Source organism: Leptodactylus fuscus, chromosome 5 (assembly GCF_031893055.1).
Source record: "Leptodactylus fuscus isolate aLepFus1 chromosome 5, aLepFus1.hap2, whole genome shotgun sequence".
NCBI lineage: Eukaryota > Metazoa > Chordata > Amphibia > Anura > Leptodactylidae > Leptodactylus > Leptodactylus fuscus.
In genome coordinates, this window is record NC_134269.1 from 86,428,599 (window position 1) to 86,450,387 (window position 21,789).

The 21,789-nt window shown below is 39.0% G+C and overlaps 1 protein-coding gene across 7 annotated transcripts in view; it reads left to right on the plus strand.

Moving 5' to 3' along the window:
• Positions 1 to 21,789, plus strand: part of TRPM1 (transient receptor potential cation channel subfamily M member 1) — a 161,201-nt gene that overhangs the window by 107,650 nt on the left and 31,762 nt on the right. For all 7 annotated transcript variants that reach the window (XM_075273574.1, XM_075273569.1, XM_075273570.1 and 4 more), the window contains exons 2-11: positions 1,537 to 1,616; positions 1,834 to 2,029; positions 3,522 to 3,735; positions 4,913 to 5,037; positions 6,170 to 6,341; positions 7,507 to 7,681; positions 9,886 to 10,009; positions 17,327 to 17,399; positions 19,162 to 19,262; positions 19,835 to 20,005. In XM_075273574.1, coding sequence (XP_075129675.1) covers positions 1,537 to 1,616; positions 1,834 to 2,029; positions 3,522 to 3,735; positions 4,913 to 5,037; positions 6,170 to 6,341; positions 7,507 to 7,681; positions 9,886 to 10,009; positions 17,327 to 17,399; positions 19,162 to 19,262; positions 19,835 to 20,005 — 1,431 coding nt within the window. The remainder of the gene's footprint in view (positions 1 to 1,536; positions 1,617 to 1,833; positions 2,030 to 3,521; positions 3,736 to 4,912; positions 5,038 to 6,169; positions 6,342 to 7,506; positions 7,682 to 9,885; positions 10,010 to 17,326; positions 17,400 to 19,161; positions 19,263 to 19,834; positions 20,006 to 21,789) is intronic.

Sequence of the window (21,789 nt, forward strand, 5' to 3'; positions counted from 1 at the left end):
CCAGACACTCCCCATAGATAAGAGTGGGGCTATTTCTTGTTTAAAAAAAAAAAAGTTCCTTTTTCTGATTTTTTTTTTTTTTTTTTTTTTACCAATGCTTCTAATGATCATATTTTATGGTCAGATCCTTGGTAATAACTGTTCTATCTATGGGCAGTCCTCTGTCATTGGCACAGTGTAGGACTAGCATTACAAGGCATGTAGGCTTATAACAACGACTGATGCTTTGTACAATTTTTAACACAATTGTTCATGTCATATTTTCTATCCTGAATCTTCAGCTTGAAATTGGGCAACTTGTTGAAAAATCTTCATTCTGATGGTGGGAAGATCTCTTATAAATATCAGTTGCACATCATATTTTGCCATTTAACTGACTTTTTACAACTCTTTCCTTCCATTATTACAAAAACAGTTGAGGTTCTACTTGATGAGACAGCTTGGTGTTGGTATACAGCTTCTGGCTTCTAATATTCCAATATTAATATAATATTCTGTATTACACCACTTATGTATATGTTGGATTTGGACCCTACCATGTAATTCAGCAATGGAATCATATTGCTATGGAGGAAAAGTACTGGAAGCAGCACTTTTCTCTCCGCATGCTTCGTGCTGAAACCAAGCAGAAATCACACAGACCCCATTATAGTCTACGGGGTCCGTGTGGTTTTTTAGCTAAACCGCTTTTTAATGCGTTAAGTATTCTGTATGGGGGGTCCCCAAGTGGACTTTCTGAACAGAATACCGAATGCAGATGTGAACCAGGCCTAAGCCTTTGGGCATTTCTGTGCCCCCAGATCCAGCAACAAAAAAACCTCAGTGGAAGTAAGAAAAATACAACTCCTGGACAACCCCTTTGAAATGTCTATAGAAGAAAGGCTAATTTATATTTTTCTTCATAATTTGATTTATAGTTATGCATGCTACCTGGAAAAATGAATCTACTGTGTGATACCTAGTTCAGGGCATGAGGGCTTAGGCTTAGCAGGAGGGGGGCAGCGGGAGCATGTGCCCTGTATGCTGAATGTCTGAGGGTCCATTCACACGGAAGAAAATGGCGCTGAATTTTCAGCGCTGAAAAAAAAGCCACCTATTAAGTTTAATGGCTTCTGCTAGCTTTTTTTTCCACTAGTGGAATTTTCCACGGTCTCTGCACAAAACATGTGGACAGAAAAGTAGTTCACGAATGCTTGCCAATGCATTCGGTAGTCCATTCGGTGCGGACCCCATGAGGACTCCTCGTATAGATTACCGATGTGAACAAGGCCTTAGTCCCTCCATTCTACTGTATTAACTTGCATGCTGAGGCTTCACAAGCCAATAGAGTGGACTGAATGTCTAGATCGATTACAGTAATAATAATAATATGATAAATCAATATCATAACCAACAACTGAATTGAATCCATGATTTATATAAAATGCAACTTGTGGGAAGAGAAGTTAAAATTCCTTTGCTCTTTGTGTGACATATTGTATACCAAGATAGAGGACATATTGCCATAACTTATAATGTTTGCATTTCCCTTCCCAGGGTCAAAAGGCTTGGATAGAAAAGACATTTTTCAAGAGAGAATGCATCTACATAGTTGCCAACAGCAAAGACAGCAACAGGTACTGTCCACTGTACAGTATATGTATCCAACTAATATGCTGTTATATATTCATGTAATGTATCCAAATGTCACCACGGGAAGTTAAATCATGAGTATCAGCAAGTGTTATAGTGATACCTGCTATACCTGAACAGATGGAAGAAATCTGCTGTGTTATATGAAACGTATACACATGTAATGGATCTGTCATAATACTGTTTGTGTCCTGCTTTCAGATGTTGCTGTGGCCAGCTTATTACTCAGCACATCCCACCTCCCCAGAATGCAATAGCTAACAAGAATGGAGAAGACAACAAACAGCTGGAAGCTGTGCCTGAGAAATGGTCCATAGGTAAACACACGCAGCTGAACCCCACTGATGCATTTGGGATACTGGAGTTTCAGGGAGGAGGACACTCAAATAAGGCTATGGTAAGTACAATGGGGCATGGATGACATATCAAATGGAGAAACTAAAGCTACACAGAGTTTACCAACGTATGAGCCATCTTTGCATTTAATAATACATTCTTCATATCAAACTCAATAGGTGAAATAACAATTCCTAATATAGGATATTAGCTCATGCACATTATACATATTATGCACATATAAAACAAAGCACACACAGCAGTGGCAGCCACAGTGCCGAACCACATGCATTGAATGACTGATATCACAGATGGCTGGCACCCCCTTATAATGGGGTATATGCAATTCCTTCTATGATTCTGTAGTTTTGACATGATGAATACAGGAACACAGGAATATTAATACCCCTCCAATATAAAGTAGTTTGTGATGGCAGCTTTGACACAGATGGCATTCCAGTCTTACAAATGGAAATAATATTTTAATTGAAACATTCAGGGAGATTTATCAAAACTAGAGTATAAAAAAAGACTTCTCTTAACAATAAATCCTGTTGTATCTATTACGTTATGGGCAACCCTACCTATTTATTTGCACCAGTTTTGCTATATCTGCCCCAATGTTTTTTTCTTATTTCTATAATGTATATAGCAAATAAAATACATTATAAAATAGTTATATTACTTAGTAAAATGTTATCAGGTTTGTAATAAAATATTTCCATTACGTGATCAAATGTATTATATTAAACTGCATTATCTACAATTCCTTTAATATACTCATTAGAATACAGTCGCTTACACTCTCTCCACTTTTATGGCTTTGGTATGATCTTGTAGTTCGTCTTCACTGCTCTCACCCTACAAGTGCAGAGGCTGCAGAGATCACAGCTCAGGGCACTGTTTTCCATGGGGGGGTGAAGGGGTCACAATTCTGAATCTCCTTGAATCTCTCACAATAGGTGCATTCATGTGAAAACTAAACTTGTCACATAAAGGAAGACAGATAAACTCTGAGACAGACTAGTGCAGGAGAAAGCTAGGTGATACAAGATTGTGCTTAGCAGACTGATTCTCCTGTGTTCTGGTGAATACATTTAAGTATTCGGATACAAACTAAGTTTGGAGTTGAGTTGGCTCCTCATATTTATAGGAAATGCATGAATAGAAATTACACAGGATATGTTTTCATTGAAAAACATCATTGTTAATATTGGGACATTACTAGCTACTATTATAGATACTAGTGAATGGCAAAGTTGATACCTCACTTTACTAATTTATAATCTATTCGGACCAGATAATGCCAAGGTAACGCACCAGGAAATTGATGTATATATTTTGTTACCACAAGAGAATGTCACTAAAGTTCAGAATCCAGCTATTTCTATATCATCACTTAGCAAATATATGGTAACAAAGCTATATCTGAAGAGCAGGGAGGTATTAGTTCTACCGTCAGGGAATCCCTGCTGTATCTTGCAGTAGATGCATGAAAAGTACTATATTGTCCCCTAATCTTGTCTTTTACTATGGCAATTGTTTTCCTATAGTACATCCGGGTATCTTACGATACAAAGCCTGACTCTCTACTTCACCTCATGGTAAAAGAATGGCAGCTAGAACTCCCTAAACTTCTCATCTCTGTCCATGGTGGACTCCAGAACTTTGAAATGCAGCCTAAGCTAAAGCAAGTCTTTGGGAAAGGTTTAATCAAAGCTGCCATGACCACTGGGGCCTGGATATTCACTGGGGGTGTCAGTACAGGTAAATCACTGCCTATTGTGTGTTATATTACAATACATTATAAATTTAATAGCAGCCATGAGTGTGGAAATCCAGAAATACTTTCTGTGAATTCCATACATACGTTACACATCATGAATAATATTGGGTGCTATGTTCACTTCTTGTTTGGTGGGCTCTTATTTTATGATACATTTCCAAACTAAATATGTTGTATCCCCTCCAAGAAACAGCACAACTTTGTGTTCTATGTCTGGTACTGCAGCTCAGTTTCATTTAAACAGGACTTTTCATGTCCTCGGACACATGTTGTTCTATATACCTCTAGAAAGCCAACAGTGCACTGTTACCGATAGTTCTTCACTGTCAGAAAGGCGTTCCTTACCACCTAGCAATGACGTTGAGTGGTGAGAAACTCCCCTCCAGTTAGTCTATGGACGAGTACTGTCGGGGGGACAGCGTTCCTCACAGCTTAGCGTCATGGCTGGGTGGTAAGGAATGCCCCCTCTGACAGTACAGGGCTATGGACAGTACTGTAAGGAGGGGCGTTCCTCTCAGCCCAGCTAGACTGTCAGGAATGACCTTCTAACAGTGAAGAGCTATCGGTAACGGACACATAACGGGAAAGCCAACAGTATGCTGAATTCAGTGCACTGTTGGCTTTCTAGTGGTATATAAAACCGCATGTGCCCGAGGACATGAAAGGTCCTCTTTAAGGTAACAGAACTGAATTTCAATACCAGACACAATCCATGGACTATCGTAGCACTGTTTTTTGGGAAAAAAGCATACCTTATTCTAATTATGAGAAAATGTTGTGATTGGGTCAGAAACCAACCTTAATATGAATAATTAATAGGATGACGAATGCTTTAACATTTTTTTATTTTTCACTAAAGAATAATAGTTATATTTTATAAGATACAGTGTATGTATATATATAATTTGATAAAAGTATATGACATGTGGAACTCAACAAATATAGCAAGTGTTTCTTGTGTCTACATTATCAGTCATAGATATTGTAAGTATTTATGGGGAAAAATAGTAATAATACATTTTATTTATATAGCGTCAACATATTCCCGAGCACTTTATAAATCGTAGGGTTGAAGTACAGACTTGTTTTCGTATTAAATGATCATGTACTTTGTATTCTGATCTTTCTAATGCAGCAGATTAACATTACTTAATGCAGGTGTAATTCGTCATGTGGGAGATGCCTTGAAAGACCACTCTTCCAAGTCCAGAGGAAGAATCTGTGCCATAGGAATTGCACCTTGGGGTATTGTGGAAAACAAGGAGGACCTTATAGGGAAAGATGTAAGCTATACGACTATGGTATAGAGTGTTGTACAATGTGCGAGCCTGGAAAAAGTGTATTAGTTTTATAATATTAAAGTATTGTATAGTATGAACAAATTATTTTATCAGTTGTGAAATGTTTCTTATAAATCACATCACATTGTTGCACATAAGGTTGTGAAATAATATATAGTTCCATTGTGCAGGTTTATCAAAAGTCAATAGATTTTAAACCATTACTAGAAATAATGTTCTAAATTAAAAGAACACTAAACACAGAAAACACAAAACAGAATTAAAAAGTTTACAGTAATGGAAAATGTATTTCTTTTTTATGATTAGTATGAATTTGGTGCTCCTGAAACTCCCTTCCTGAAATCCGCTGCACATGGTGGAAATTGTAAAAGGAAATATGGTACAGGTTCAGTAGCTGGGCCTATGCCATATATAATGCCTGCTGATTATTCTACATTGCTGACATCTGACAGCAACCTCCAGGAATGTGAATGATGCTGATCCCAGACATCATCTGTATAGTTTTGACATATGGGAGAAAACTGGAGACTGTTAGAATTAAAATAATTCTCAATGCCCAAATTGCAGTTTTTTGACCATTTTGCCCCGACAAAGAGACCATAAAATCAAATGTACCCTGGAATGGCACAAATAAATCCAGATTCATCCATGGAACCAATAAAATGTTATGGTCCTCAGAATATGATAGCAAAAAGCTTAGCTTTTAAATTGGTAAAGGATAAAAAATATGAATGTGTATCACTGTAATCTTACAAACCGGGTTAAAATGCCATTTTTACTGCACAGTCCATTCTATAAAAATGAAACCTAAAAAACAATAGCAGAATTTTATTTATTTTTATTGTGTTATACTGCACAAATACTTTTTTTTTTTTTTATAGTTTATCAATACATTATTGGAAACATTACCTAAAAGGTACAATTTTTTTCCACAAAATCTAAAAAAAAAAAAAAAAAAGGAAAAAAATATGATTTTTGAATGACAGGAAAAAATAACAGCAAAGAAATTAAAGATCACTGTCTGGAGGGGGTTAAGTAGCAAACTTACAAATATTGGATCATTATATCATACATTACTAAAGTAATATTACAATTTGTTTCATTTTATTAACAGGTAAATAAACCTTATCAAACAATGTCGAATCCTCTAAGTAAACTGTCTGTACTGAACAACACTCATACACATTTTATATTAGCGGATAATGGAACACTTGGAAAATATGGAGCAGAAGTGAAGTTAAGACGCCAGTTAGAAAAGCATATATCCCTTCAGAAGATCAATACAAGTAAGCGTGGGCTTCATTCTTAATCTATTGTGTATAGTGGATTTCGGCCACAAGAATCTTTTTTTTTTCCTGCCACAAATGATCCTTTTTTGAGCTTACTTTTTCAACCCCAAGAGTCAGTCAACAAGTGTGCACGAAATACCCTTATTATGTGTTGTAGATCATGTATCAACCTTAAATGTCTTTATTCTGTCCTGTAAAGTATGGGGATACCGCATTAGGTTATAAGAGAGATATGAGAGTCAAGAGAAGCAGTGATGTCAGCATATATGACTGGGAGAAGTGATGTCACCATATCAAGGTTAATCCATCACTGATGCTCACAAATGAATATATTATTGTTTATGATAAGCAATAAAAAACCCTTACTGTCTTAAAAAGATAAGCAAAGATCTGTGATAACTCCTTGACTTTTATTAAAAGGTTGTCCCAGATTTTGCAAAAATAGGCCGGGGCCCTACAGGACGGAAACGGCACTGGAAAAATCGTGGTGTTTTACAGTACGGGCAAAGTGGATGCGATTCTAACGAATCCCATGCCCACTTTGTGATTAAAACCGCTGTATGGACACGCTGCAATTTCCAAAAGCCAGTGGTTTCCCCATAGGTATAAATGTAACAGAAAGTGTGCAGAGGAAAACTGCAAATTTTCTGTATAAAGCACTGCGGGAAGAACCACAATGTGTTGCTGCTGCGTTTTTTTCTGCAGAGCTTTTTTTGCTGTGGTACATCCCATGGGGCTTTAGCCTAAATCTGCCTTTTTACAGGAATAGTTTAGTATTAAAGTTTTCTAAATGAGGGTGAACTAAAATACCAAATACAATCCATAGTTCCTTCTAATATCAGACATGATATTTTATGTCTTTAAGATTTAACTAGTTAGAAATTGCAAAATATAATATATATATGTATTTCTGTATGCAATTACTATGTAATCTAATAACACTGAATTTCTAGGGAATGATGATGTGACACATGGGTTTCCCTTTGTCATCCTATGCCTGGGAATAAACAGGAGGCAGGGACAGCAAAGGGATGCTCAGCTGTCATCTCCTGCACCAGTGCGACCACTATGAGAATTTCGTGTAGGGTATGAGATCATGCAAACATGGATTTTATGCTTATAACCATTGACAGTTAAGTGTATTGTTCTGTTTTTGTTGTAGGATTAGGACAAGGTGTACCAGTGGTAGCCCTCATTGTGGAAGGAGGTCCTAATGTTATCTCCATTGTTCTTGAATGCCTGCGAGAAGAGCCGCCTATCCCTGTAGTTGTCTGCGATGGAAGTGGGCGAGCCTCTGACATACTGTCATTTGCCCACAAATACTCTGAGGAAGCAGGGTAGGATTTAGTCATATGTGTTGTGTTTTTCTTTATAATATGAAAGAGTCATTTTTAATGGAGTGAAATTATCTTTACCTCCAATCTAGCTAAAGCTTCCTACACACCACCATAGTTTTTATGCACAGTTGCGGATAAAACTACAGACCCATTCACTTCTATGGGTCCATACACAAAAACTCAATTTTTGCAGCCATGTGTCCATGCCATATTCATGGACCACAAATTATTAAGAATGTCGCCATTTGTGGAACAGACCAGTGCAGGGATCATTGTTTGCAGACAGTGAAAACCACTAAAGTTGTATGAAGGAGACCTAAGGGATTATTCACATGGCCATGCTGTTTTTCAGAAACTTCCATGAAAAGGCCCACGTCCATCCATGCAAGTCCAGGACAGAACATAGTCACATGGCAGTGAATATTGGCCATACAACAGCCTTTTTTGAAATGCTGTCACATGGCCATTACAGAATCCATGTATATCAATGGGTCTAGTCAAATGGTTCTATATATCTCCGTTTTGATGGACAAAGATAAAGCATGTAAATTTTTTTGATGGCTGTGAAAAATGGTAAAACAGTCCATCAAATAAATCAGCTATGTTTTTTTTTTTTCTAAATGTAGATTATGAGCCCCACATAGAGCTGACAATGTACATTTTTTCCCTATCAGTATGTCTTTTGGAATATGAGATGGAAATCCATGCAAACACGGGGAGAACATACACACTCCTTGCAGATGGTATTATGCCCTTTTGCGGGATTTGAACACCAGGACTCCAGTGCTGCAGTACTAGCCAATGAGCCACCGTGTGGCCCCTAAATAAATCAGCTATGTGAATAGACACATTCAATTGAGGCATATTTATCAATACTGTCGAACTTTGCACTTAAACTACAAATCCCAATTGTAGTTTTAGACATTAATATGAATCCATCATACAGACCTTCATAAATATGGTAGTGTTTCTAGAGGTGCTAAGATAGCATCCAACTAAAAGTGCTCAGCTTTACCACAAGACAAATATTTGGTGCAAAACGTGTAGACAAAAAAACTTAACACACACTATGAGGAACAAATATTTGTTGCAGTATCTTTTCTGTTTCATAAATATGTTGTAAAGATAGACAACATTATACAACGCCAATTTTCGGGCACATTTTTAAAGTGAGTCACATATTTCTGTTCTTTATGGCGCACACTGTTCATAAATGTCATTCAACATGAATTTTTTCGCAAATGTCGACAGAAAATTGTTGGATTTCTATTGATAAATATGCCCCAATGTGTTCTCAAAACGGATGTGTGATGGACAGGGGTAAACCTTCCCCTTTCGCCACCCGAGGCGAACGATAGAAAGCCGCCCCCCCCCACCCGGGAGGAGGGGGTGTGGTGGAGCGGATGGGTGGGGCTTAACGAAGGGGCGGGGCTTAGCGCCGTTCGCAGGCAGAGAGCACGGAGATGTCCTACTCTCTGCCTGAGCGTGAGGGGAGGCTGCTGGAGCAGCGCTGCTCCAGTGCCCTCCCCAAACCACCGCTCGGTGCTAAGCCAGTCCAGGACAGCTTGTCCTGGACTGGCTTAGGGAAGCAAAAATGCCGCCCTCCCTGGGGCCCTGACATAGCGCCGCCTGAAGCGGTCGCTTCAGGTCGCCTCATGGGAGGTACGGTGCTGGTGATGGATGTTGCAAAAACAGTTGCGCTGACATTTTTCACTATTGTGGGAATAAGCCTTAAGTATAACAGAGAATACAACCAGATCTATGAGACAATGGCTTCCAGTCTATTCCATAAGAGTAGACCATGTCAGGTGCCATTAAATGTTCAATTTATAAGCAATGTAGTAGTAAAAAAAAAAACTATTTTTGTATTTACCAATAATAGTTTACTGAGTTTTTGACAATTACAAAAAATTGCCATCAGGCTCTCTTGGCCACTATTGGCATCCACATGTTTCACAATAACTTTAGCACTTAATATAGCACTTAAATTCAAGCAAGTGGTGCTGAAAGGTGTAAAAAGTTGGCTTTGAGTCAATTTCCTTTAAAAAAAACAACAACAAAACAACCCATTCTGGTTGGTTTTAGAATAGTATTGCACACTATGGATATGATTTTGTGAGTATGAAGTTTTTATCTAAGTAAGGAAGAAAGAACACAATGTTTCATGCTATGGCTATTTTTGTACCTTGTGGTGTGTTTTTTAGGATAATCAGTGAATCCCTTCGTGATCAGCTTCTTGTTACTATTCAGAAAACATTTAACTACAGTCGGAACCAGGCTCACCAGCTCTTCATTGTCTTAATGGAGTGTATGAAAAAAAAGGAACTGGTAAGGTCACCGTGTATGACTACGTACGCTAGATCCTAATGCTGAGCTATTAATCAATAGCCAATAGTAGTCATACTCTAACTTTACTGACACTAACAGCAGCGACTGACCCTAAAAAGCAGGGATCATCATTTACATTAACAGGATTATAGGAAATATGTGACAGCACTCTGTAATGGCGGCATCTTAAATGTCCTCACATTTTTAGTGAAAGTGTGTTTCTTTATGGTTTTATAAGAGCTGTGAAAAACCCTTGTGATAAAGAAACATTGGACACCTTCTTATAAGTAAGATTTAAGCCGTCTATGGGAAAACTATATCTGAAATATAGTGTTATATAATATGTTTAGGTATGGATGAAATCTCATTTCCGTGGATCTTCCCTCAATAAAGATTTTTATGTTCCATCTGTCTTGTCTGTGTGACTAGTCCCTGTGTCATTATTCCTACAGCATACAATGAGACTATTCCTCTTCCCTGCATACCATCCATGTCTAGCTGGTCATGGGGCCGTGTCTAATTTGCAAACAAGTGTGGATTTGCCAAAGCAGTCATACAGAAGGAATCCTACAAAGAGGCAGCTGTATGTTGTTTTTACAATAAAAATGCAAATCATTCCTTCGATTTTAACCAGTTTATAGCAGTCATATGATTGTCAGATGACTCTATGGAAGAATAGATTATAGTTTACATCGTAAAGCAATATTTCTATAGAATCATAGAAACTAATAGCATTTAGTCATGTAATTGTATTACATGTTCATTGGACTGATTTTTGTCTACTGGGAGTATGCAGAATTAAAGAAATCAAGCAAAGATTTAGAAAACTGTGAAGAATTGATACAGAAAATATATTGGAAAATTGTACAACGCTTTATTATACAAACAATAGTATTGGTCTTAAAGTGACCAACCCCTTTAAAGGGAGTTTACCACCACCAGACCATTTATATACCACTGATAAGCTGTTGTAGGGATGCTTAATGGCATAGTGAAGATGCCTTTCTTGTGTGAAAGTGTAATTTTGCTGCTGAAAAATTCAACATATATTGAATTATTCAAATTATTTATACTGAGCTGTTCGGTGCACTCAAGGTGCCAGAGCATCCATTTTCTTATGTGGTCATCATCCAGTGCTGCCCCAAAACAGAAGACTGACATGGACAGTGATCTGCCTTGGCTGCAAAGGAAAACCGTGTTTTAGCAAGTGAGGCCCCACCCACAGTGCACCAAATAGCTTATTTGCATATGGAATAAAATTTCAATTTCTCAGAAGCAAGACTGCACTTTGACACAATTAAGGTATGTTAAGTAAGTGAGTAACTGCTCCTACAACAGCACAGAACTGATTTAACATATAGGAACCTTTAGTACTTTGTGAATAAATCCAGAGCACCCAGTAGAATCTCACACAAAGGAAGAGATCAGGACTGGCTCACCACGAGACTAATAATAAACACGACCATATTCTGAATCAGTTTACAGAATACTGGAGAGCTACTAGTCTGTAATTGATACATATTGTAGCAGATTTGCTCCAGCACAAGCAATACTATGAAAGTACTGTGCCCTAGAAAACATCATACAGGAGGAACATGATGCCCCACAAAAGTACAATGCAATAACACATGAAGTGCAATATACTTCACATGCCATATGCCTCAGTTGACAACGGACTGCCATGTTTATGAAACATTTTAAGGAGATAATGTGTGCTGAACAATTATAGAATTCTGACAATAAATGTTGTTACATAAAATTTAATATCAGAGTTAAAGAGGTCCTTTCATGGTTTGGAGCACAGGCAGTTCTATATACTGCTGGAAAGCCAACAGTGCACTGAATTCAGCGCACTGTCAGCTTTCCCGATCTGTGCCCCGGGTAAAGAGCTATCAGTCCCGGTACCGTAGCGCTTTACATTCAGAAGGGCGTTCCTAACAGTCATTCAGGTACATCCTTCTCCACAGCAGCACCTATCGCGCTGTACAGAGTGAGCGGGGAGGAACTCCTCCTCCCTCTGCTCACAGTGCTCATCCATAGACGAGTATTATCAGGAAGGGAGGGGGCGTTACTCCCCGCTCACACTGTACAGCGCGCTATGCGCTGCTGTGGAGAAGGACATTCCTGACTAACTGTCACGAACGCCCTTCTGACTGTAAAGAGCTACGGTACCGGCACCAATAGCGCTTTACTCGGGGCACAGATCGGGAAAGCTGACAGTGCGCTGAATTCAGCGCTCTGTCAGCTTTCCAGCAGTATATAGAACTGCCTGTGCCCCAAACCATGAAAGGTCCTCTTTAAAAGACTTTTCCTATCACAACAAATCATGGCCAAGATGGGAATGACTAGCTGTGCGTTCCAACCACCATAGCAAGACTTGCAGGTGAGCGACACTGTCTATGTTGTTTTCATAATTCCAATGGTAGTGAAAGAGGGATACAGAAACAGTGTAGCAAATTTAGCTGCAGTGTGTCCATTACTGTCTAGCTATGTCTAGCTTAGCTGTGATATTCCTGTACCTCTAATACACCTCTATGGGGGAGATGGAAACAACTTAGAGCACTGCCGCTTATATATTTCTGTAATTCCTGCCATGGCGGGCTGTTATTTCAATCTTTGCCTTGATATGTTGGAAAGGAAATAACCCTTTAACCTCTATTCAAATAGCAACATACAAGCATATGGTCAGATGGACTAGATGTGTATATACATACTGTACAGTATATTACATGGTATTTTTTATAAATTGTATATATATATATATATGTATATAGTACAGAGATCAAGTAGGCAAACCATATGGGCCCTCACAATTGCTATTTCTATACAAAATGATTAAGCCAAAATAAAAGAACACCTAACGAAATTGCTATGACTATGGTAAAAAAAAAAAAAAAAAAAAAATTTAGGCTGGGACCCCCACTTGGCATAAATACCACGGTTTGGCTGTGGCAGAAACACCTCAGTGAGTTCTACCTAAGGAAACGCTGGTGGTTTCCCTATTGGTGGGATTAAAGCAGAAAGTCCGCAAAGGAAACTCAGCAGACTTTCTGTGAAAAGCTCTGTGGTCAAAATCAGAATGTGTTTCCACCATGGTATTTCCTGCAGTGCCTTTTTTCTGTGGCGCACTAGTGAGGCCTTAGCCTTACACACATAGGTGAACATAGAAGCAAGTATGCTTTATTTTTTTGGGGGGGTGGTGGAAACCACACAAACAATATCCGTATCTACCTCAAAATCCTGACCAAAAAGACGGCACCCATTGAAATCAATGAGAGCCGGTCAGATTTTTCCGTTTGAGCCGTTTGTTCCAGCTCCTGGAAAAAGAAGCGAGATGCTCATTCTTCAGGCCAATTTGACATGAAGACACTCCCTCCTCCCGACTAGGCCCATTCATTGAGCCTAATCCGGAGTGGAGTGCGTGACTGGATGCTGGTGCTGGTTTTTGGCCCGGAACCTGAGGCGGCCTCCGCCTCAGGTTCCGGTCAAAAAAAACCCTGTGTGAACTTACCCTAACAGTGGTCCTAAATACAGAAATTTATATAGGGGACTTTACCATGATAAGACTGAGAAAATCAGGTGACAGCAAAATATGCCTTATAATTCATGTAAACAATTCGTTTTTGGGACTGTGTATGTTTAATAAGTAAAAATTACAAATAATTTGGATGAAAACAAGATTGTGTGAATTGGATCTGACACAGAATATATTCACTCAAAGAATTTCTGGAAGATTTTTATATAAATTAGTCATAACAATTTCCCTTATTTTCTAAGGGTAGGTTCACACTACCATTATTACAGTCTTTTGCTCTCATCTGTCATAAGATCAAAGCAGCAAACATTAACAGTAGTAGAATAATGGACTCAGACTGAGCCCCCTCCATCTGTGTCTGGTCCTATTGACTTTTATAATGGAATTTCGGCATTCAGGACTTTTTTCTTCCAACAGAATTATTTATTATGCTTACTTATATAGCACCATCATATTCCGCAGCGCTTTACAGACATTGATAGTCACTGTACCATAGAGGGCTCACAATCTACATTCCCTGTCAGTATGTCTTTGGAGTGTGGGAGGAAACCGGAGTAACCAGAGGAAACCGACACAAACACGGGGAGAACATACAAACACCTTGCAGATGTTGTCCTTGGCAGGATTTGAACCCAGGACTCCAGCACGGCAAGGCTGCAGTGCTAACCACTGAGCCACCATGCTTGCTGTTCTGCATCAGAATAGAATGTTTTTTTTTATACATTGGGGTGAATGCAGACAGACACCAGATGGAGAGGGCTCTGTTGCTGTCAAATGAGAGAAGTTGAAGTTATTTGTGCAGCACATGCATGGATTTCTGCAAATTTCTGCTGTGTGTATATAACCCTAGGAGTCATGCACGTAATCGTAATAAGACTTCCCTATAGGTGCGTGAGCTGTTCACTGCTCCCCTGTATGTCTCTACTATTATATAGAGTTTTTCTTTCTGCGGCATGTTTTGTATGTACAGAATATATTCAAAGGCACAGAGTTCGGCAGAGCCTATATGGCAGTGTCGTTGCCCTAAGATTGACTTTTTAAGAATCTGATTAATAACTTTCTTAAAGCAATGCAAGCCATGATCTTTGTGTTTGCAGCACATCCCTGGAGACAAATACCGTATTTTTCGGACTATAAGACGCACTGGACTATAAGACGCGTCTTATAGTCCAGTTTTAGAGGAGAAAAATAGGGAAAAAAAAATTTCAGGCAAAAAATGGTAAAATATTTAATATATGGGAGTTGTAGTTTTGGAACAGCTGCAAGGCCACATTGACAGGTGACCCTGCAGCTGTACGGGGATGTATAGGGTGTTTTTTTTGTGGGGCCAGGTGTAGACCGGGCATTTTCAGACACAGGGATACCTAATGTATATGTTTCACAGTAATGTTATACTTTTATATGTATTCTAGGGAAAGGAGGTGAACTTTTATTTATTTTATTTTTTATTATATTTTTTTTAAGTGTTTTTTTTTTTTTTTTTTACTATTTTAATATCCCCCGCCTAGGGGGCTTGAACCTGCAATCATTTGATTGCAAGTCCCATAGACGGCAATACAAGTGTATTGCCATCTATGGGAGATTCTATACATTACTATCGCGGAGGGTCATAGACCAGCCGCGATAGTAATATATATCTATGACAGGCCTGGGAGCCTTCATTAGGCTCCCGGCTGTCATCGGAACAGGCCGGCTCCTGCGGCCTCGCCGTGCAAGAGCCGGCCTGCATCACTAAAGGTATGAGGCCGGGGGGGGCTAACTAACTGTCGGGACCTGCGGAGGAGCAGTGGGTTTGCAGCATGGCCGTGCTACTGCCACCGCTGGGTTTTCTTCAGCGGCAGTAGCGCGGCAATCCGCAGGCCCCGGCAGCTAAGACACTCCCCTGTGTAATAGACCGGCGGATGCCGGGGAGTGTCTTAGCTGCCGGGGCCTGCAGTATTGTCACACTTCTGCCGCTGAAGAAAACCAGCGGTGGCAGTAGCGCGGCAATCTGCAGGCCCCGGCAGCTAAGACACTCCCCGGCATCCGCCGGTCTATTACAGCAGATGCCGGGGACTGTCTTAGCTGCCGGGGCCTGCGGATTGCCGCGCTACTGCCGCTGAAGAAAACCAGCGGTGGCAGTAGCGCGGCCATGCTGCAAACCCACATTCAGACTATAAGACGCACCCTCATTTTCCTCCGAAATTTTGGGGAAAAAAAGTGCGTCTTATAGTCCGAAAAATACGGTACTTACATGATGCTTCAGTTCACAATAAATGTCTAATATCCTATATTCTGCTTTTCTGGTATCTTCTGATTCCCAGTCCCAGCTGCTTTTGGTCGAAATCAGAGAATTGCCACCAGAAAGATAACAATAGGGCAGCAGGTGTTTTATGTAAAGACCATGCCCCATAATGCAAAACAAAGTGAGAGTTTTGCTCATAAACCATACCAGCAGAGCGGAACAGACACTGCCAGCAGCCTGACCTATAATCTATATTGCCCTACAAAAAAAGTGCCAGATTATAAATTGTGCCAGACATATTGCCTCTCTGGAAATAGCTACATAATTACCACAATCTTCTTCTTCGTCTTCTAAAGACATATTGCTCGGACACCTTCATCACATATCTGTACAAACCTTTCTGTACTTTTCCAGGTATAGAACAAATACAACAGATAAGACATTGCACTCATCTATCAGTTCTTCAGGTCTCTAATTCATTAGCTCAACTATACAGTACCTCCATGTTTTTCACGAGTAAGACTGAGGCCCCACATTATGGAAATGCAGCTTTTTTTTGTTGCAGATCTTGTTGTGGTTTTTTGCACCAAAGCCAGGAGTGGATTGAGCAGAAGGGAGACATATAAGAACTTCCTTTATATTTTCTATCCCTTTTATAGCCATTCTTGGCTTTGGCTCAAAAAACCTCAACATATTCAGCAACAACAAAAAAAGCTGTGTTTCCACAACATGGGGCCTTAGCCTAAGGGAGCCTTCACACGGAGTTTACGCTTGCTCATTCTGAACGTAAAACTCGTTCAGAGTGAGTGGCGTAAAAACAGATCCCATTGACTTGAATGGGTGCCGGCATACACGAGCTACCCATTCAAATCAATGGGAATGAGCCGAGCGAGCCGTACACGCGAGCGCTTCCCATTCACTTCAATGGGAGTGCTCGTAGAGAAAAAAGCAGCCCATTCATTTCAATGGGGAGTGCTCGTATGCCAGCTCCCATTGAAATGAATGGGATCTGCTTTATACGCGCTGATTCTGAACGTGTTTTAAAGTTCAGAATCAGTCAGCGTATCCGTACTGTGAATGCACCCTAAGGCTGGGGCTCAACATTGCAAAAATGCTGCTTTTTTTTTTGTTGCAGATTTTGCTGTTTTTTTTTTTTTATCCAAAGTCAGGAGTGGATTGAGCAGAAGGGAGAAGTATAAGAGCTTCTTATATATTTCTGATTTATTTTGTAGCCACTCTTGGCTTTGGCTCAAAAAACCGCAGCAAAATCTGCAACAAAAAAAAGCTGCATTTCCGCATCATGGGGCTTTAGCCTTATGGGACCCCAACATACATTGTGTAATATAAAATAATGGTATATTTTATGGGGAAGAGGGACCTTTGGGCCCCCCTGAGACTAGGGCATGGTAGTGCTACCTCTGCAACCCTTCTGCTGAATATTCTCCTTCACAGTCTACAACATGACCAAATTGTGAATAGATTAGTGCATTGTGCATTTTAGGGAAATTGTATTTATTTTTAGGGTTATTGTATTTATTACTTGATATATTCTTTACAGATAACTGTTTTCCGAATGGGATCAGAAGGCCAACAGGATATTGAAATGGCTATCCTTACAGCACTTCTAAAAGGTATATAAAATATGTAGTTGTTCAGTAAATTCTAGGCATCCAGATAAGCTTACGCTACTATTATGGCAATATCTATTTACCAATACAGAAACATATCGCTGTAGATATATTCTTGAGCACAAAAAGAACTTGTTTGGATGTTGAATATAAGAAGGCAAGACATTTTACACCAATTTATCATAAAATGTACTTTTGTGTTGAAAAGAACAAAAGTATTGTAGGTATGATACCTTTATTGGCTAACCATAAAAATGACATTTGCAAACTTTCAGAGTACAGAGACTCCTTCTTCAGGCTTTTATGTAGTAATAACTCAGAACACAGCACAACACTGGCAAGATGCTACACTAGGCTACCAAGATAAGGCAGGGCAATAAAAGTGAGGTTATGGGGTGGGGGGATGGAGGACATAGTAATTAAGGGGTCTGGAGTCAGTCTGATGGAGGGGGCTAAAGTGTGTCTAAGTAAGAGCTCATAAATCCAGATGTTAGGTTGAATCCTTTTGTCAGGGACCAGAACCTTATAAGCTTAAAATCCCAAATATTTCTCTCTGTGTCATTCTTGAAGAGACCTTTTAGAATCAGGACTTTTGAGTCTGACAAACCATGGGCTGGCCCAGAGAAGTACAAATATATTTTTTCTAGTTAGCTGATAGCGATCTCATTATACCTTTATAGCATGAGTCTTTTCTAGCTAACACGGTACTACATGATTTTTCCGTATACTTACTCTAGGTTCACACTAGCATTCGGCAGTCCGTTCTCAGCTTTCCGTCTTATGCTGAAGACGGAAAGCTGTCAGACCTGGTCCAGCCATGAGCGGCGGTGAGCGTTTTATGCTCTCCGCCGTGAAACCGTTGTTTTTAAACCAGACACAGAGTACTGAATGTCCGACTCTGTGTCTGATTTTAAAAAAACGGTTTCGTGGCGGAGAGCATAAAACGCTAACCAGTGCTCACGGCCGGACATCTTTTAAACCCATTCAAATGAATGGGTATGAAAGAGTCCTGCAGGTTTCCCTCTCCTGCCTCTGTTTTGTGCAGGAAACAGAAACCTGCAGAATGGAGACCGGGCGCAGATGTGATCGAGCCCTTAGTAAAAATTTCCGTCTCATGAGGTAGAAGAGAGAACACAATATAGGCCCCTTCTATATTTGACTGACCTTTTTGTGGTCATTTCCTACATCTACTGCTTTTTTTTCCAGGACAGAGCACAACATGCAAAAGCAGTATTAGGCTGGGTTGACACGGGGTTTTTTGGGCTGGATTTTGAATCTGCATCAGAATCCGGCTCAAAAAAACTGCCTCCCATTGAATTAAAAAAAAAAATCAACATGCTCTTTTTTCGGGCGGATTCTGCGGCTGATTCAGTCACGGATATCCACCTTACAACACTCCCTCCCAACTAGACCAATTCATTTGGGCCTAATTCGGAGCGGAATGCTGCGACTGCATGCCGATGCACTGTATGCACTGCACTGGCATCCAATCGCGGCTTATCTGCTGTTGCAACTACTATATAAGCTACACTTGCTTTAGTCAGAAAATTATTTTCTGTATGTAGTTTTCTCATATATATGGGGGTTTCCACTTATTCTGTCCAAGGATATTCCATGCCATAGATTTAACCTGACATACCATGCCATCCAGTTATTTAATAAGATGAATTCTTGGAGTGCATACTGATATTACATTATTTATGTGTTACAATAACCTGCTGTACTGCTTATTGACCACTGAATAATACTACAACATTATTTTCAGGTACAAATGCCTCTGCTCCAGATCAGCTGAGTTTAGCATTAGCATGGAACCGAGTAGACATTGCACGCAGCCAAATTTTTGTATTTGGACACCAATGGCCGGTAAGATCTACTTTATAGATCTGGAGAAAGTTTGAGAAAAAAGTAGTAAGTGTACATGGTATTGATTACTTTATAAAAACATTTTATTACAATTATTTATTAAAGAAGTTATGTATATGATGTACCATTATACCAAAAATGCCCATTATATCATAATATCCATTAGATTACACATATTTCAACCAATTTTCAGTATGGTTTCAACACAAATTTGAAAGAAAAAATCTAGTCAAAAATATATTTTAGCTCAAATTTTTATTAACTTTTCCTGTAGGCAGTCTGATGAAGAGCCAGAGATACCAGCTCAGAACCCACCTCCACCCAACTCCAACTAAAAAACAATCTTTCATAGACCACCATTGATATAAATAACTGCCATGCAATGTTACACTTCATCTTCAATGGTCACTATAGGGAAAATGTCTGCCTCCGTGATAACAGCTGATCATAATAACATATCCACAATAACGTTCTAAGTGGGTGGCAGGAGTCAAGTCCTTCCATGTTTAGCTTGCAATATTTATCAAGTTTGACTATATTATTTGTGTTACTTTTTTTATGAAATCATGAAGCCTTTAGGAAGCCTTACCACATCTGATGGGACCAATCAGGAGAAAGAAAAGCGATCACCTGCTGCCCAAGCGAAGGCGCCAAGAGGAAAGGGCAAGGGCAAAAAGAAAGGAAAAGGCAAAGAGGAACCAGAAGAGGAGACGGATCCCAGGAAGATTGAGCTTCTGAACTGGGTGAGTTTTTTTAATTCTTGTATGTATTATATTCAATAGTGGCTATTTACATAACTGTTATTTTGACAGTCCATTTACATTTTTATAACAGACTTCAAATAGCCACAATAAATTCAAATGTCAGTGAATTGGGGATATTCACATTAGATCATGGTCTATTTTTATCTGTTTTAACGGTTCCCTCCATACTATACACCATAATGTATTGGAGATCCATGAAAATGGGTGCACCTTGGGTGCAAGGTGGACGTTTTGCACCTCAGTCATGTGAGTGTGAGTGTAACACTAATGAGTTTTTGCTGCTGCAAACCTGCATAGGAAAATATACCTCTATGAGTTTTTTTGTGACCTCTCTATAGCAGCCATAAAAAATGTGTTGCATTTTTTTTCTAGAATTATTTAAAAGTATATTTAAATTGTTATTAATCTCAAAAATTATCATTAATTATAATGTAATCAAAATACACGAATCACATCCTCAATGATAAAGAGAACCAATACAAGAATCAGAGAAGAGGGCAGAGAAAAACACAGATTTTTTCCATCATGTTTCCATATCAGTCAAAAACGCTGCATTTCCTCACCATAAGACTTAAGGCCAGGGCTCCATGGGTAGGAAACACCGCAATTTGCCTGCAGCAGAAACGCAGCGGGAAAAAACTCAATGTTTTATAGTAATTGCAAAGTGGATGGGATTCATGCGAATCCCATGCCCACTTTGCAGTAAAAACCACTGCGCGGACACACTGTGATTTCCAAAACTGGCGCCAAATTCTATAAATTTGAAAATTCAATTAAACTTTTATTGCGCCATATCAATGCATTTTTTCAGGTCCACAATGAAACTTTTTTCTAGCATACTGATGTATGTGGATCAGAAATTTAACTGGTGTTGATGTTGAACAATTACATTGTTAAATACAAATGCCAAATAATATTATAAAGCGAGTATGTAAATATATTGAAATACAGAACATAGTAAAAAGTATTACATATGTGTATATTAAAAAAACCCAAACATTTGGTACAAAGTTCTGTCATATCAATAACTCACTTTTCTTGGTACTAGCCTTTAATAAATATTGTAGTCACTTTTCTAGTCCATCATATTGGTATGTAATGATGAATTGACAGTTTATGGTTTACATTTATTTTTCCATCAGTCCATATACCAACAGATGGTTTTTAATTTGTCTATAAGATGTGTGATTGTCTCTGTGTTGTCTAGTCTGTGATATTTATCGGTTTCAATAAAATTTATGAATTTGTAATTTACTTAGTGGTAGTGTATTGCTATGGGGTGTAGGTGTTTATTGTTAGTGGTGTACCAATGAGTTTTGATATCATGGCAGTTATTTAGCCAACTGTCCTTTTTGTAGGCGTTTATTCATCAAACACATTACTGGGCTTGAGAGACTTTTGAAGCTAAAAAGACTAAAGTGCAGCAAGTTTTCTCATTTACTTGAAGTATAAATATATATACAGTCATGGTCATAAGTGTTGGCACCACTGACATATTTCCAGAAAATTAAGTGTTTCTCTCAATTGCAATGGAACATGTTTTTTATACACATTTTTATATTGCCCACACCTGTTACTTGCCACAGGTGAGTTTGAATGTGCATCACAGCTTCAAGCAAAGTTATTTACCCATAATTTTGAAAAGGTGGCAACAATTTTATCTGGCCCATTTTTGGAGTTTTGTGTGAAATTATGTCCAAATTACCTTTTTTTGAGTTTTTTTGTGTTGTTCCAATATACACAAATGGAATAAACTTGTATAA